This window comes from Diplotaxodon limnothrissa, linkage group LG9 (assembly GCF_057381915.1).
Source record: "Diplotaxodon limnothrissa isolate DT_005_m linkage group LG9, D_limnothrissa_male_GT1.1, whole genome shotgun sequence".
Taxonomy (NCBI): Eukaryota; Metazoa; Chordata; class Actinopteri; order Cichliformes; family Cichlidae; genus Diplotaxodon; species Diplotaxodon limnothrissa.
The window spans coordinates 14,686,945-14,703,498 of NC_140604.1; the positions used below are offsets into that span (position 1 = coordinate 14,686,945).

General features: G+C 41.0%; 1 protein-coding gene across 2 annotated transcripts in view; it reads right to left on the reverse strand.

The window, feature by feature from the left end:
* LOC146625338 (uncharacterized) overlaps positions 1-16,554 on the reverse strand; it is a 169,047-nt gene that overhangs the window by 34,045 nt on the left and 118,448 nt on the right. Inside the window, exons 1-2 of one of the 2 annotated variants that reach the window (XM_085362774.1) lie at positions 4,538-4,555; positions 2,536-3,132 (exon numbers count right to left, since the gene is read on the reverse strand). In XM_085362774.1, the coding sequence (XP_085218900.1) occupies positions 2,536-3,132; positions 4,538-4,555 (615 nt within the window). Of the gene's footprint in view, positions 1-2,535; positions 3,133-4,537; positions 4,556-16,554 lie in introns of those variants that run through there. The other variant, XM_085362772.1, reaches the window with a different exon arrangement.

Below are 16,554 nucleotides of genomic sequence, written 5' to 3' on the forward strand. Positions count from 1 at the left end.
ATCTTATCTCTTACTTTATGTAAACAGGATTAGATCGCGGCCATGCAGGTATGTCCGCTTCATTTATACGAAAGCAACAGCGATATTCCACCACTGTTTCACCATAAATAAATAACATCAATGTAACTAAAGACAATGCAGCACTTGATCCTTTTATTGATTTCACACAGATACATACAGGTCATTTCCTAAAAAAGGGAAATGTACTATTAACATTCTATTACGTGTATGTGATTATTACAGATGTAATTCATATTTCACAGTAGTAATTGTAAATCACTCCGTGTAATCAAGATGAGAGACCACGGCTATAAAAGCGAAGGTGGATTTGGGAAGCCTGTCGCAGCCATGTCCTGTCCGTATACGCAACCAACCCATTGAGGAAGGTGCAAGATTGATAAGGAGAGTCCTCAGAATTCAGCGTATATTGCGGGACAGACAGGATCCTTCAGCTCAGCGTGACACTGTGCTCATTGAGAGATATCGATATTCCCGTGAGGGTATTATTTACCTAACCAACTTGTTGACAAGGGGGTGCAGGACCACCACCTGTCTTTTTTTGCTCTGCCCTTTTCTTGGTTGCTGTTATGAACAAACTAACAGACTATTACAGGGTCTCTTTCCAAGAGACGAAAAGCAATATAAGAGATAAATATTACCATTCTGTAGAATACTCCTGTATTTCACTTTTATTTGTTCCCATGTTCTAGTGGGTCCTGTTCTGGCTCTAATGTGTAAGGGGATATAATATAACATATTATAATATAATGTAATATAATATTGGATAATATAGTGTAATATAATAAATCTACCCTACCGCCTACTGGTGTTGGCCGGAGGGGCCGATGGCGCGATATGGCAGCCTGGCTTCTGTCAGTCTGCCCCAGAGCAGCTGTGGCTACAACTGTAGCTGCTTCCACCAGTGTGTGAATGTGAGAGTGACTGAATAGTGGCATTGTAAAGCGCTTTGGGTGCCTTGGAAAGCGCTATATAAATCCAATCTATTATTATTATTATTATTAAATCACCTACGAGTTTAATTTGTCAGCAACTTTCTGCCAGCCCTCTCTCCTTGCTTTTGCAGCCTTTGCAGTGTTTCCTTGCGTTTTAATTAAACTCTGAAACTCCTGAAATCCCTCAATCAAGAGTTCTTGCTCTGCTGCCGAACAATACTGAGCGCGCTCCTTCGACATTTTCGCTGACCAATCAGGGGGTTGCCGATCAATGTTTCTACTATCGATGCGTAGCCCCTTTTACGACACCCAGTGATGTCACATTACTGCGTCCAGCTGTACTAATCGTCAACGGCAGGTGTGTTCGGGGAACCGGATTAGCGAGCTCACGGTTAGCGCGATGGTTTGGTCTTGGATGTGTCATTTGATCTTGGATGTAGTGAGCGACGTACGAAGAACGGGCCCCTGGACAGAGAAAAAAGGACAAAACTGACTCAGTAAAACGACAGAAAATAAGATCTCATGTAAATCTGTATTATGTAGAAGTTCAGCCCAGCAACCAGTTCAGTTCAACACAAGTTTAAATGATTCTATCTGAACTCTGTGGAGCCTGATCTCAAGCTTTTTGAGTCTGACACTGAAACCAGAGGATCTTTCTGTCTCTTCAGATTCACTGTGATCCAGTGATGGGAGTGATTTCAGCCCTGAGTGATCACGCTGATGTTTGCACAGAGCAGACAATGAGGTGAATGTTTGGGCACATTGGTAACAGTGAAACAGTTTATTAGTAACGTGGGATCGTTTGTGTTTGGAGTATGAACTGAGATTCCTGAAGCTCTTGTCACACTGGTCACAGCTGTAGTTTCCTTCCATGTGTGTACGTTCATGATTGTTACGACCATTTGACTGTGAGAAGCTTTTGTCACAGTGTCTGCACTTGTATGGTTTCTCTCCTGTGTGGACTCGTTTGTGTGATTTAAGCTCCCATGCAGTGGTGAAGGATGACCCACACTGATCACAGAGGTGCTTTTTAACCCCACTGTGAATCAGTTCATGTTGTTTTAACTCAGTTGATGTGGGGAAGCTACTCCCACATTCTTTGCAGTATTGCAGTTTGTCTCCAGTGTGTCTACGTTGATGTCTTTTTAGGGTGGCTTGCTGACTGAAAGTTTTTCCACAAAGGTCACAACGAAAATCTTTCCCACCACCACAGTGATGACAGGGTTGAGAACTGGATCCATCTGTGTCGCTCTGCTTCTAAACAAAGACACAAAGACAGTGTAAGTCAGTCCTTCAACACTTTTATCCTGAACGTCGCCTGAAATAAAGAGCATCTCTGCAGACGTCCAATTACATTTGACTGTTTCAGTTAACACACTCAGTTTACTGGGCTGCAATAACTACAATACTACCACCATAATACTACAGTAATACTAAAATCATAACTGACATGAAAATCTGAATAATCACTCAGAGCTGCTTTTCCATGCAGTAGAATTGCTAACATGCTAACACAGTTTAATGAGCAGAGTTGTTCCAAACAGTCAGGCTAAAATGACAAGATAACAATATAAATACATACCTCACAGTAACTGCACTTGTAGAGTCTCTTTCTGGTGTGGATCTGTTGGTGTCGTCTCAGGTAATGTGGAGCTTTAAAAGTCTTCTCACACAGGTCACATTTATAACGTCTCTCCTCAGTGTGGATAAACATGTGTTGTTGTAACTGTGAGCCTGTTGTAAACTCTTTGCCACACTGTTCACAGCAGTACACATCATGTCTGGTGTGAATGCGTATGTGTGTATTTCGGGTCTCTATGTGGCTGAAAGTTTTTCCACAGATGTCACAGCTGTATGCCTTAATTCCAGAGTGGGTAACTAGATGCCTCTGTAAGTGGCTACTGTGAGTAAAAGCTCTGCCACACTGATCACAGCTGTACGCTTTAACTCCACTGTGGATGAGATGGTGTTGTTTTAGGGATTCCTTCCAGGAAAAAGACTTTCCACACAAGTCACAGCTGAACGGTCTCTCTCCAGTGTGGATGAGCTGATGCTGTTTTAGATTAGCCTTCAAAGTAAAACCCTTCCCACACTCGTCACAGGTGTGTTTTTTCTCTCCCTTTCTTCTGTGAGGTTTGTCGGCCTCCTGAGAGCGCTGACTTCTCGCTCCATGTTGGTCCTGCAGTGACAGAGATACAAACAGAGGCAGTGAGTGAAATGCAGTCGTGGAACAAACTCAACCTTCAAACTCCCTCCATTAACACTAGTTTTAAACCTGAAGGTGGAGTGTGGCACCAAACACCTTAAAGGTCTCTTATCCCCACCTGCTGGTAGTTCTAACACATTACATCCAACCTGCTGTTAAAAATAATTCATGACTGTTCAAACACTAAAATCATGCCCATCCCTCCTGATTGCACGCGCACATGCACACACACTTTTATATTATTTTATAATTTATATTATAGTGTAGTTTCCTATTACATATTTCTTTAATTTTTATAGATTTATACATAATTATTCAGTGATATTAAATCGTATTTTTGTTTATTTAAAAAGAACCCCATTAGCTTCCACAACAGATGTTGCTCATCTTCCGTCAAATACAATCACATAAAATATTATACAATAAAGTGGATTCAAGATATCCGCATAATTTGGCTCTTACATCCACAGTGAGGTTTCACAATTGTTAAAATATAAGCAATCAATAATAACAATATAATAATAATATCAATAACATTCAGGCACATTACACAAATTTCAAAAACAAATCATCTCTTACAATATTTACAACAACTAAAAGCTCTGTGAATCGGCTTTTAAGTATGGGAGCCCGTTTCCGCCACTAAATAAAAACAAAACAGCTAGTATCCATAAGATGAAATTTTGAGAAATATAACTCGAAATTTTGAGAAAAGTAACTCGAAACTTCGAGTTAGCTCTGCCAATCAAAAATATAGGTGAATGAGGTCGCTTTCTTGTTACCCGGAAGCACATGGCAGAGGAACGTGCACTCAAAAACGGATCCCAACAAATTGGCGCTTTCGCGAGTACGTTTGCTGATAGTAACACCATGTGATTCAGCTAATAACACAGGGATTTCATCATTTGTGAAGCCAGGCTGAAAACACTCAGCAATCTGTGCATTCACGACTGGATGTACTACCGTTAGCTTAGTTGTAACATTTGTAGCTGAGGGCTTCAGCTTCCGGGTAACGAGGAAATGACGTCATTCACATAGATTACTGATTGGCATCACTAACTCGAAATTTAACAGTGCAAATGCAAATTGCTTGCTGAGAGTTTAACCAAAAGGATTTTCCAGAGGAAATTGGCTGACATTTGCTCCAAGGCATTTGTATTTGCACTGTTACATTTTTATATAACTTTAATACACATAAAAAACAGCTGCTTGTTTAAGTAAAAATACATTGATGGGTTTTTTTGCACTAATAAAGTTGTGCAGTTGTAAAGTATTTTGTCTAGTGTCAATTATATCGTCAGTTGTATTGTTATCGCAAATTTTCAAATGTATATCGTGATAAATATTTTTGGTCATATCGCCCTGCTCTGTCTGTCACCTTCTGTGTTGAGCTCATTGTTTCCTCTGTAGTGGCTGAGCTGAGTCCAAGTAGCTGAAAATGTTCCTCTGCTGCTCCGTCAGACTCTTCTCCTGCTGATCAGCTGGGACACAAAACAGATCTTTGTTAGGCTCCACACTGCACTGAAGAGTCAAAGTGTCTCATATGTTCATCTGACAAAAAAACAAATTTTTGCTTCCCGAGGTGGGCAAACAGACACAAAAGGTTTGAGCACCGATACCAAATTTAGCAGTATGCAGACCAGTAGCAGGAGAGACTGAGGCCTGTTATTGGAATCAAATGCCCAGTGAGCCGACACAACGATTTGCACAAGACAAAGACAGCTGTGTTTTATCCTGGAATACATTTATTTTACATTTTCTTGAAATGTTTTTCATTGTAGCACTTTTACCTCACACTAGGAGTGCAACGATACACAAAATTCACAGTTCAGTCGGTTCGATACTTTGGTGTCACGGTTCAATATTTTTTTAGAGACAAAAATTTTCATGCCTTTTTAATTTGTCATTTATTAAAATTATAAATATATATTTTAACTCAAAAGTACAGTTTTTAAATTTAATGTTGCTGAAACAACAAAAAATAAATAAATAAATCTGATTGAGGAATCACTCATCTTTGGAAAGAGAGTTTATTACAGAGAAATGGCTCTTTCCAAAATAAAAGCTATACTATACTCTTCTTCTGGCTATATTCTCAGCAGCATATTAAACATATCAGGTCCCTATAAGGAGAATCATGTGCTAACAGCTGTCTAAATCACTCTGTAAAGTTTGTGGCATGCGTGCTTGTTGTTTTTGTCTGCTTCCACTTGTCTTTGCACTAGGATGATGTCGGCATAAATGTGTAGTCATATTCATTGTGTTCCCACTAGTGCTGTCAGCGTTAATCTCGTTAAAATGACGTTAACGCCACAAATCTCCCTTAACGAGTTACCATGGATCGCCCCGTGTGTGGGGCTGGACGGCGTCAACACATTAACAAGCTAACTGCGCTAACACACTAGTTCCCACCAATTGAGCATTGCGTGGCACAGCCGACATACTGTTTTACTTTTGTCCATGACGCGCTTACCATCAGGGTCATGCTTCACATGAAAATCAAGACAGTTCCAAACACCAGATCTGAATGAGGGTGGGGGAGCTTCAATTTCGGGTAGCATTGAGGCAGTTGCCATGTTGCAACGAGCTTAGCTTCTGTCTTGCTAGCTTGCGCTACGCTCAGTGGATCTGCACTCGACAGTGCAGCCTAGGCGTAGTAGTCGAACGCAGATGCACTGAGCGCTCAACACTAGGGATGGGTATCGTTTAGGTTTTATCCGATACCGGTGCCAAACCGGTACTTTTGAAACCGTGCCGGTGCTTAAACGGTGCTCAAACCGGTGCTTAAAGAATGGAGAACACAAAATTGGTCCAAAAACCTCTCATGTTCAGCTGTTTTTTGTAAAAAGATAACAATTTTAGCCTTTTCTACAGCTATGAGGCATATATGGTATCACACTTGGCTGGAAGCAGTGCTTAAACAATGAAGGAAAAAAAACAAAAAAACAAAAAACAAAAAAAAAACAAACACACAAACTTTGTCCAAAAACCTCTCATGTTTAACTGTTTTCCACTTTTTCTTTGGTCATTTTAGCCTTTTTGGCCAGGGTGAAGGGAGTATCTGCCATCAAACAAGAAGACAGCCGCATGTAGCTATGATGATGTTTGCTAGTTCACCTTACATGCATTAATGTAATAACGTGGTTAGCCTACTCAACGTGAATTACACACGAACAACATTAAGCTACTCATGCTGAGAAGAACGGCTGCTGCTGCTGCCATCATCTCGAAATATATATATTCTTCCGTGTAAGATGGTGCCGGTGTGCATGGCTCGCCGTCCACGGTTGTCGGATCCACTTTTGCTCTGCGTGTTTCTATTGTTTTCGTCACTTTTATTGAACAACGCTGACTCTCTATTGACCTACGATCGTGAAGCTCTGTTAAATATTCGATTTGCCACAGAGAATTTGGGAAGGACTAACGCTGATGGACAGGACTTTTTTCTACCTCTGCTACTATCTGGAGTACCGCATCACCTGGATTACACCCCTACCACATCTCATAAGAGGAAGCGCTTTAAACGTCGGGGAAAACGTAGCGGGCTACTCGTGAAACTGAAATCATATTTGGCTCTTTCATCTGGCAGTAACAGATTAGTTTCCGAATGCACTCTGACTGAATTCAGACCTTTGCACTGGCGTTTTGTCTCCTGTCGCTTCCTGGAACCTATTGGCACCTGGCTGGTACCTGTTGTCGGCTTGGCTGAAGAGATTCAGCATTACCGCCTTCTCTTACCTCATCTTCGCTGCGGTGGAGCGAATTCGCGGAATCTTCGGCAACTGAAACAGGTTCCCTGGATGGCTGTCACCGGTCTGACGGACCCTACCAGGTTTGCCCTTGTAATGAAGTTGATTTACCGTTGTTTTTTTGTCATTGATATTTGATCTATTTGTAGTCGACCAGGTGACAACAACAACGTCGAGAAAACATCTATTTATAGTTGACCATCATTCGGCGCTGGCCACCATCAAAAAGCCATCGATCTGTAGTTGAGCGTTAAATTGCATTGCAACTGAGCGCGTATAAAGTACCGGAGAAAGTAGATTTATTGTTCTTTTGTTATCAATGACTTTTGGTCTAGTGCACCAGCTTTAAAAAATCGTGTCGACATGCAATTTATGTATAGTTGACCGGGAAATTAAAGCAGCGATCACTTGGACTATTCTGCAGCACCCCTATCACATTGGTACATCCCTCCAGGTAACCATTGTCTTGTACAGTAGAGGAGGACATTAGATTTACTCTCAGCGGAATTGACCGGAGAAGGCATCAGTTCATGCACTGCACTGGCCTGCACCACGATTAGTATAAGGTAAGAATGAATGAATTTTTTTCTATTCGTTATTTCCACGGTTGCATTTGAATAACAGCAAAAAAAAGAAAGAAAAAAAAGGAAAAAAAAACTCGTTAATGTACAGTTTCGGACAAAATGTGGGAGCCTGAAACTGTGTCTACTTTCATCTTACAATCTGGCAACAAATAAATTGCACTGCAAACAAAGTCTATCAACAAAGAAAACATTTTCGTTTCATACTTTGCTGTTATAATCCCTTACAAAGCTAGCTTTAACGCGTCGAGGATTCCTTTGTTCTTGCCATCGCCTCGGCGCTTGACCCAGACTTTCGCTCTGTAGTTGCTTTTTAGCATAGTACTACAAAAAAATTAAATCTGTGATATATAATTGATAAACGTAAAGGTAACTGTATAAATGTGTTCAATGACTTTGTTACTTTTAATGATTGGAGAGCACCCGCTTCAATTCGCACTCAATTCAAACTTTACGTTGCACGCTCACCTAACTTGTGTTTGCACCTTTTGTCCACACGTAAACTGCGTTTTCGTTAACTGAAAACTGAGATTTTTAAAGAAGTGTTAAGGTTCAAATATTGATGAAGGAGAGTACAAACAACCATGGTCCAGAAGATCTTGGTCAAAACAATTGATTTTAATGAATACACGCGTGGGAAGACCAGTGCCTGTTCGCAGACAGGAACGGTTCTCCGACTTAATCAAAGCATACACAGATTTTTATAGCATCAGGGTTTGAATTAATGACGCCCCTTCATACGTCACAGACAGAATATATACATACGTCAAATCAAAAGCACAATGACTTTTAACACGGTTTAAAAGAACGTTGTCTTCTATCTCGTCTGGAACACGAGCCCCACATCCTGCCAGACGCTGTTCCTCTTTCTTGCAGAGACAACAAGAAACTGTTCCTCTTTCCAGAGACAAACATGACCAACTTCTCACCTATAAATGAGTCTAACTAATGTGTGTGCGTATATGTGTATGTCACCTCTTGCCTACTAACGCTCACTAACTGTATGTGTGTCTCGCCCTTAAATGCTCTCTCATCTCACCCGTTGCACTTCTGACCTTTCACCAGAACAGAGGCTCATCCTTATGTGTAACTAGACTTGTAGTCAAGACCGCCTAATCCGAGACCAAGACAAGACCAAGACCAGGGGGGTATCGAGACCAAGACAAGACCAAGACCAGAGGGTATCGAGACCAAGACAAGACCAAGAACAAGTTGAGACGAGACCAAGACCGAGACCGAGTCAAGACGAGACCAAGACCAAGACCGAGACCGAGACAAAAAAAGTCTTTAAACTGCAGCCAGATGCTATTCTATGCAGGACACCTTAAACTAGTTTTTTTAATTAAGCAGCAAGGCAGAACAAAGTCGGGCCTGTATCAAGACACAGGGACTAAACCCCAATTCAACCAGACCCAGAACTGATCCGGAATTAAAACAGGACTACAACAGTTCAAAATCAGGGCCCTATTTCAGGAAGCCGGTTTAGAAAACTCAGAGTGAAAAACGATACTCAGGGTTGAGTAACCCCGAACTGTCCAACTCGGAATATTCGGTTTCAGAAAGGCTGATAACAATTAGTTCAATCAACGCGGAGTTGCTTTAACCTCGAGTTAAGCGCGCGCACGAGGATACATAAAGCCCTGATTAGTGGAGCACAGATTAAGCGAGTCACCATGGAGACGGAGGGAAAGAAGGCGCGGTCAACGTACCTTACAGCGCTTGAGGCCGAAATTCTGATGGCAGCATATGCCGATAACATGCAAATTTTGCAGGAAAAAAGTAACACAGCCTCAGCTGCAAAACAAAGGGAGCATGCATGGCAAAACATAGCTGACAGAGTCAATGCGTGAGTGTTAATTTAAACATTGATCTAGGGATTTCCACCCATTTAACACGTTATTTTATTATATTTTATTTTATTTTTTATCTCATACATTTTATTTTGTGATGTGATGTGAGCGCAGGTGCAACCCAACAGGCCCCAAACGTGCCTGGCAGCAAGTAAAAATGAAATATAAAAATATAGTCCAAACAGGTAAGGTGTAATTGTATTATGAGCCATAGTGCTTGGTCTGTTTGTCCGATGTAAATCAATTGCAGTTAGAGGCTACATTAATTTTCTTTCTGTAAGCACTTATTGAAATTATCTGAGCACATTACAAGTACATATTTGATTACTCTGTATGCTCAAATGTGACCCGTTATAGCCAACAGAAAAAAAGCGGAGGCCCGAAAAACAGGTGGGGGTCCTCCACCACCACCACTCACAGAGGCTGAGCAGTTGGCTTCCACATTTGTGATAATGGGAACACCACAAACAAGTACAGGAGACGTTTCAGTGCAACTGTAACATTCCTGACTGCCCGACAGACGGTAGCCTTGGAAACGTGCTCAGCGTCACCAATATTATACAGAAAGCTCCCGTTTGCAAAAAACCGAAGTGCAATACAAATAATATGTACAGAACTGAGAGAATGTCCGCGATGTGTCACATGAGCAATATTAGGCCTGAGGATGTTATTCAAATAAATTATAGATTGTGCTGACAAACGGTGACGTTCACACAGAAAATCATCAGGAAATGATAAAATGTCCAAACGCGCTCTAATCACTCTCTCCCAGCGGAGAGCTCTGCGGAGAATTTGGGCTTCAACATCTACTGGCTCTTCAAGGAAGGAGCACGCCATGTCTGACACTTCCTACAGTCAGGTTTCCGACACAGAGGCGGAGAACGTCAGGGTTAGTTGAAGTAAACCTGCTAGGGGGCAGGTTAGCTTCACGAAGTGTGTCGTCATAGTAACTCACTCAGGATTAATCTAAACTCGCTTTGTGAAACCGATAACCCAGAGTTTTCGTTAACTCAGGGTATACTTACTCAGAGTTTGCACTAAACCGGCTTCCTGAAATAGGGCCCAGGACTACTGAGGACTTAACCAAGACAGAACCAGAATCAGAACTAGATGATAGTAGCACTAAAAATCATCATAGACCTGCACTACACTTATTTTTTAATTCTACCAAAGTACAATATTTAGATTGAGAAAAGTTTATATAATTATTTAGCCTTGTTGTGCAAACAAGCTGCATAACTTAATAAATATAGAATTTGAAAAGTAACAAATGGTATCTAAAAAGAAACACTAGGTACTAGATACATGTTCTGATGAGTTTTGGCAAACAACCATTTGACTAACATGTGTGTCTCACCTGCTCTTGTTCCATCTCTGTTCTGTCGTCATTCTCTCTCTCCCTCTCTGCTCCTCTCTCTCCCTCTCTGCTCCTCTCTCTCCCTCTCTGCTCCTCTCTCTCCCTCTCTGCTCCTCTCTCTCCCTCTCTGCTCCTCTCTCTCCCTCTCTGTTCCTCTCTCCCTCTTTGTGCTGACAAGCCAAACACCAACATCATCAAATATACAGTTGAAACCACATATTTATGTACTCTTCAGATAAAAACACAAACACTTTTTTAATTGTAACATCAAATCAGACTAAATGTTTATTTTTTAGATTGATAAATATAAAAAACATATTTGTTAACTTTAAGAGTAAAGAGAGAAACTATCTGTATTTCTTAATTGCAAATGGCACCAAATTGTATTCAAAATTGAGCCACATTTATGGAGCTCCACGATTCTTTTCCTGGTGTTTTGGTTGACATCTCTTGATTTTCCCATGTCACAGAAACAGGCTGTGTTTTGCCTTATATGCATCCACAGCTGTGCCACCAATTTACTCACATGGACTCTACTAACCTATCAGAAGCTTCTTCAGCTCAGAATCGAATCGTCTGGAGTTTTCTTATTAATTAACAATAAACTTAGTGTATATGTACTCCTAAATTTCATGAAAGTGATTAAAATAGACAGCTCCCTCTTTTTATTCTGACATTTAACTAATTCAAAAGATATTTCAACATTTATTTATCTAAAACAAAAGTTTACTCTAAATTGATGTTTAACAGTAAAAAAAGTTTTTATGTTTTCTCCATAAAGTGTAAATATCTGGTTTCAACTGTGAATATACTGCTGTGTATTGAAATTCCTCTTGTTTTGCATAGATATACTGAACAACATCCAAAGCACAATATATAAAATAACATCTACCTGAGTTTTTTCTTTGAAAGAAGCTCCTTATGTCCATTGTTGTGTTCATCAGTACACAACTGAAACCGATTTAGAGAGTTTGTTTAGCCGTGGAGGGAAACAACTGAAAATATGAAATGTAAGCTAAGACTCTCTAAAAAAATCAGCATTGCTGTTCGGCTTTTTATTTATCCATTTGTTGATTCACTCGAAGAGCAAGTAACGCAACCAAGTGATCAGTTTGATATCAATCTTTTGTGATACACCGTCATATTTACATTATTAGTTCAGTACGAATGATTTGCTTTGGTACCTGGTCAAACTTAAGCTCTCCTCTGTCTGCAGCAAACTCGCAGGCAGCAGCTTCTCCCCCCTCGCTCACATGGGTGCTGTGCTCAGTCGCCTAGTGCCTGAGCTCGGATCATACCAAAATTAGGGGGAATTTACGACGGTGCGCTCTGTGCTTCGTGTGTTGTTTTTGTTTTATACAGTTGTCAGTCAGGCATCTAACTAAAAAAATTACACTCCAAAAGACCCCATGCTTCTGAAAAAATGACACGGGCTTAAGCCCAGTAAGCCACCCCCCCCACTCCGCTGATGGTTGACTCCAAATCTTCCGAACACTATGTCGATTTGAGAACGCAAGACCGAAACAGCGAGACCAAGACCAAGACAAAAGTCCGCCGAGACCAAGACGAGACCAAGACCACGTAAAAGTGGTCTCGAGACATCCAACTCTATGTGTAACAACCTAACTGAAACTATATGTACTATATTGAATAAATGTTCTAATCAAGAACCTCTACTAAAAGCTTAATAAAAGAATATAAAAGTATACCAGACAATTTGAATAACCTAGTAATTCAAATAGCCTCGTCTAACCAGCTCCTCAGAATAACTTGTTTCATTTCTGCAAAGCCTGCAACTTCCTGTCAGCCTGCAACTTAGTCTTTCTGAAAGACACACACACTGTTTAAACATCTGAATGCAATATCAATACTGTCAATTATATTATTAATGCAATGGTAATGATGATGATTATTTAACAATAGCAGTAAAATAATTTCCCTGATCTCCACAGAAGCCTGCTAGGGTGGATATTTTCGAAAACTCCGTTTTAGCATTTACGTGTGGACGAGGAAAACGGAGAAAACGCAGCGTCAAAGGTGTGCGCCTATTTTGACGTCACACTGTGCGCCACGTTTTTGTCTTGGTGCCATGAATTCCTACAATGGCAGACTTAGACAAAATACTGTTAATTTTACTATCTTCAGTGTTTAAATGCTTACATATGCACACGCAGTTACTGTCCCTTCACACATAGGACTCGGTTCAGCTTCTATGAGCCGTCTTTGTATCTAGTTTTCCCTCCTTATTGACATTGTGCCCTATTTTTCCTCTTTTTTTCAGATCTGATTTGGTAACTACCATCCACTTAACAAAAATTAACTTTTTCTAAACAGCCCTCACCACTCCGCAGTCTTCCCCCCAGCCCACTGACAGCGAGCATCATAATGCCCCGCCCAGCTTCCGGCACCTTTCGCCACTCTGGCAGGACACACAAAATGACACAGCTTTGCGATCTCCCCAGCATGCAGAGTCTGATGTCGAGGACTTCCCTATAGATGGTATGCTTTTCAAATTGTTTTAAAGCTGAATCACAATGTCATTGTGCTCTTATCTTCAAAGCACAAATTTATACTCCTGAATGTCATCTTGTTGTGATTTTTTTCTGTAGAGTCCAGAGACTCTGTGAGGCCACTATTACAAGGCAAGTTTGAAAATCTTGGAATTTCAGATTTTACATTGTATAAATGGTAAATGGCCTGTATTTGTACAGCGCTTTAACTAGTCCCTAAGGACCCCAAAGCGCTTTACACATTCAGTCATCCACCCATTCACACACAATTCACACACTGGTGATGGCAGCTACATATACAAATATCAAATATATGTGACAGGCAAAAACTAGCAAACACTTTTAGCAGTTAGAACAACTTATACTTGAATGCAGAATGTTACACCATCATTTATGGATATATTAGTTTTTCGCCTCTCACTGCTTAAGCCATTAATCTTTCTAGAATTGTTCTTTGAAACAGATGCGACCTCACAAAAGATGTTAACTATGCTGTCAGACCGGACCAGAGCAGTTAATGAACTCCGTGAGGAGGTCAGAGCCATCCGCCATCCCTGCTGCAATGAATCGGTAGATGCTGGGGTACCGCCTCTGGATTTGCCCTTGCACAACATTGAGGAGCTAAACAATGCAGAGGCAGCTCTTAGATCACAAGAGGCAAATAAGGCAATGGTAAGTATATAAAGGTTATGTACACTTTGTAACTATAAAGTGTAATAGCTGTCAGATGTGATTTAAATACATAACGACGGCATGTTGATTATACACACAAGCACTTGCATACACATTTAAGACACGAGACACGCTAATTACATCTCTTAAAATGTGTCTATAGGTGAGACGCTTTGCCTTGATTGGAGGGACCACACTGGAGGTGCGAGTCCGCTGTGTAATGGCTTATGCCATTACAAACGAGCCTCGGTACTCAACTGGGCAGGGAAAAAAACCAAGGACCAGACAAAGCAAAAAAGGGCATTTAAAGATACCAAACATGCATCTGCACAGCGCTGTAAGTTTTACCGTTTATTGTAGTTTTATGAGCCTAAAGTGAACAATAAAGGGATCAATTGATCTGCTGGGTGTGTTTCACATTTCCTGTCCAGTTTTTGTTATATTACTTTGTCTTTCTTAATAACAAGACTTTCATGTCCGGTTAATCTGGAGATGGAGTCTTTGGTCTTCAGCTTGTTTAGTCCTCAGGTTGTAGTTTGTACAGCCCGAGGACCCCCATGTTTATTTTGTTTTAAAGGATACACGACACACCATGCTAAGACTTATCACTTTTTCCGCTCATAGCTCTTTGGGAATCAAATGCGGCAGTTTGCAGATTTACGCCTGGTAACTTTCATGTTTATCAGCCTAGGAGTTTACATACTTTCTCCCCGCTGAAGACAGTTAACAAGAGCTTATTCATGTGCTCTAATTCACTTTTTTTGTTTGTGTGTGTATTTTTGTCCTAGATGGCCTGACGCAGCAGTTAGGGGCAAACTCTATGTCCGAGTTTGTCTTTGCACAAGCAGTCCAAAAATGGCTCCGATACGCCCCAGATCGTATGGGTGGCGCAGGACGCACATCATCCATCCGCATCCTGGAGTATGGTCCTGCTATGGGCTGAACCATTTGTTACTGATGGAGGGGGGGGGGGACACTATGCAATGTATTCAGTTTTAACATTTATATTCACAGCTGACTGTAACTACGCTCAAACTGTTAATGCTATCTTATTTTAATAAACAACACTTTCATATGCAAAACTGGGGTGGCACTTGGGGTGGCAAGGGATCATTTTAGGGTGGCACTTGCCACCCTTCTAGATCCGCTCCCACAATGCATTGCGGCGTGACGTCAGCTTCAAAGCCCTATACCGATGCTTGAGAGCGCGCGTGTGATGCAAGTATGTGTAGAGTGTTGAGCGCGTGATCAGTGGTGAGAAAAACAAATCACGAAACGTGACCTTTCTTTACTCGTGGCTCACTTGCACTTCTAATATATTCGTTTGCACACTTACACACACACAGCTGAGGTTTCCTGTTTTGCTACACTCTGGAGAGCCCCGTCTTTAACGGTCTCCTCTCACAGAGAGCAACAGAAAACTTCATTCAGAAAACTTCGAAAAACTCGAGATTGACTGAACTCAGTTCAAAGTTACCTTGACACTTACCTTTAGATGTGAGAGGTAGCGATGGTCCGCTTGAAGCTGACGCTCCGGTGCGTGTGTGAAAAAGATCAACACGCTGCTTCAGAAGCACTTTGTCAAGGCTTGATTCGTTTGGCCAGAGTCACGTGATTAGTGACGTCTGAAGCGTCATTTAGAACGTACTTTTTTACTGAACTTTATTGAAACACAATAAGTATACAACATACAAATAGATGAAGTTTAAGAAAGAACAGAACATGAACATACAAAACCGGGGGTAAAAAAAAATAATTATATGAGTACGTGAGTCTCTTTTAAATGTTACCATATAGTGACTGGCTGGGTAACATTTATGAAGAATTTTACATGAGATCTCCTTCACCTTGTTTACAATTAGATATTTATGGGATCATCCAGACGGTCTTCCAGGTGATATCTGGAACATGTCGGTTCCAGTAAGATATTATATATATGGGAGAGACACGATATATTCTTGGAATAAATTACGTATTCTCTTATTGCTGTTACCAAGTTCCTGTGAAAAGCAGATTTTTCCCACTGCTGACTCAGCTGGATCAGAGAGAGTGACAGAGGTAGATATTGACCTGTCAGTGTTTTTATATAACATTAAAGTACCTGAGGGTATGGCACCAAGCACCATTGAGAATTCCCAAACACTTACGGGAAATTATATAGTGTAAGGAATTCATTGTAAGTAAGTCGTACTCCCTCTTTATTAACCAGCTGAGCCACCAATAGGATCCCATTTTGGACCCAAGTTTCCAGGAAAAGTGATTTATTTTGAAATAAAATATCTCTGTTGTTCCAGATGAGTTATATGTGTGGTGAGAAGTTGTGTTTATAAATGAGGGTCCACGCTAAGAGGACCTGCTTATGGTTTTTCCATATAAAATTAAAGAGCATGCGGTCGATGTCTTTACTAATTTTCACGACAGCGTGTACCAGTTCCCACGAATATCCAACAACCTCGCACAGCCATTGAAGTGGAGTGGACCAACATTCCACAGGCCACAATTGACAATCTGATAGACTCCATGCGACGATGTGTTGCACTGCATGAGGCAAATGGTGGTCACACCAGATACTGACCGGTTCTGGGTCCCCAGACCCCCAATAGCGCAAAAAACTGCACATTCCAGGGTGGCCTTTTGTTGTGGGCAGTCTGAGGTACACCTGTGCACTACTCATGA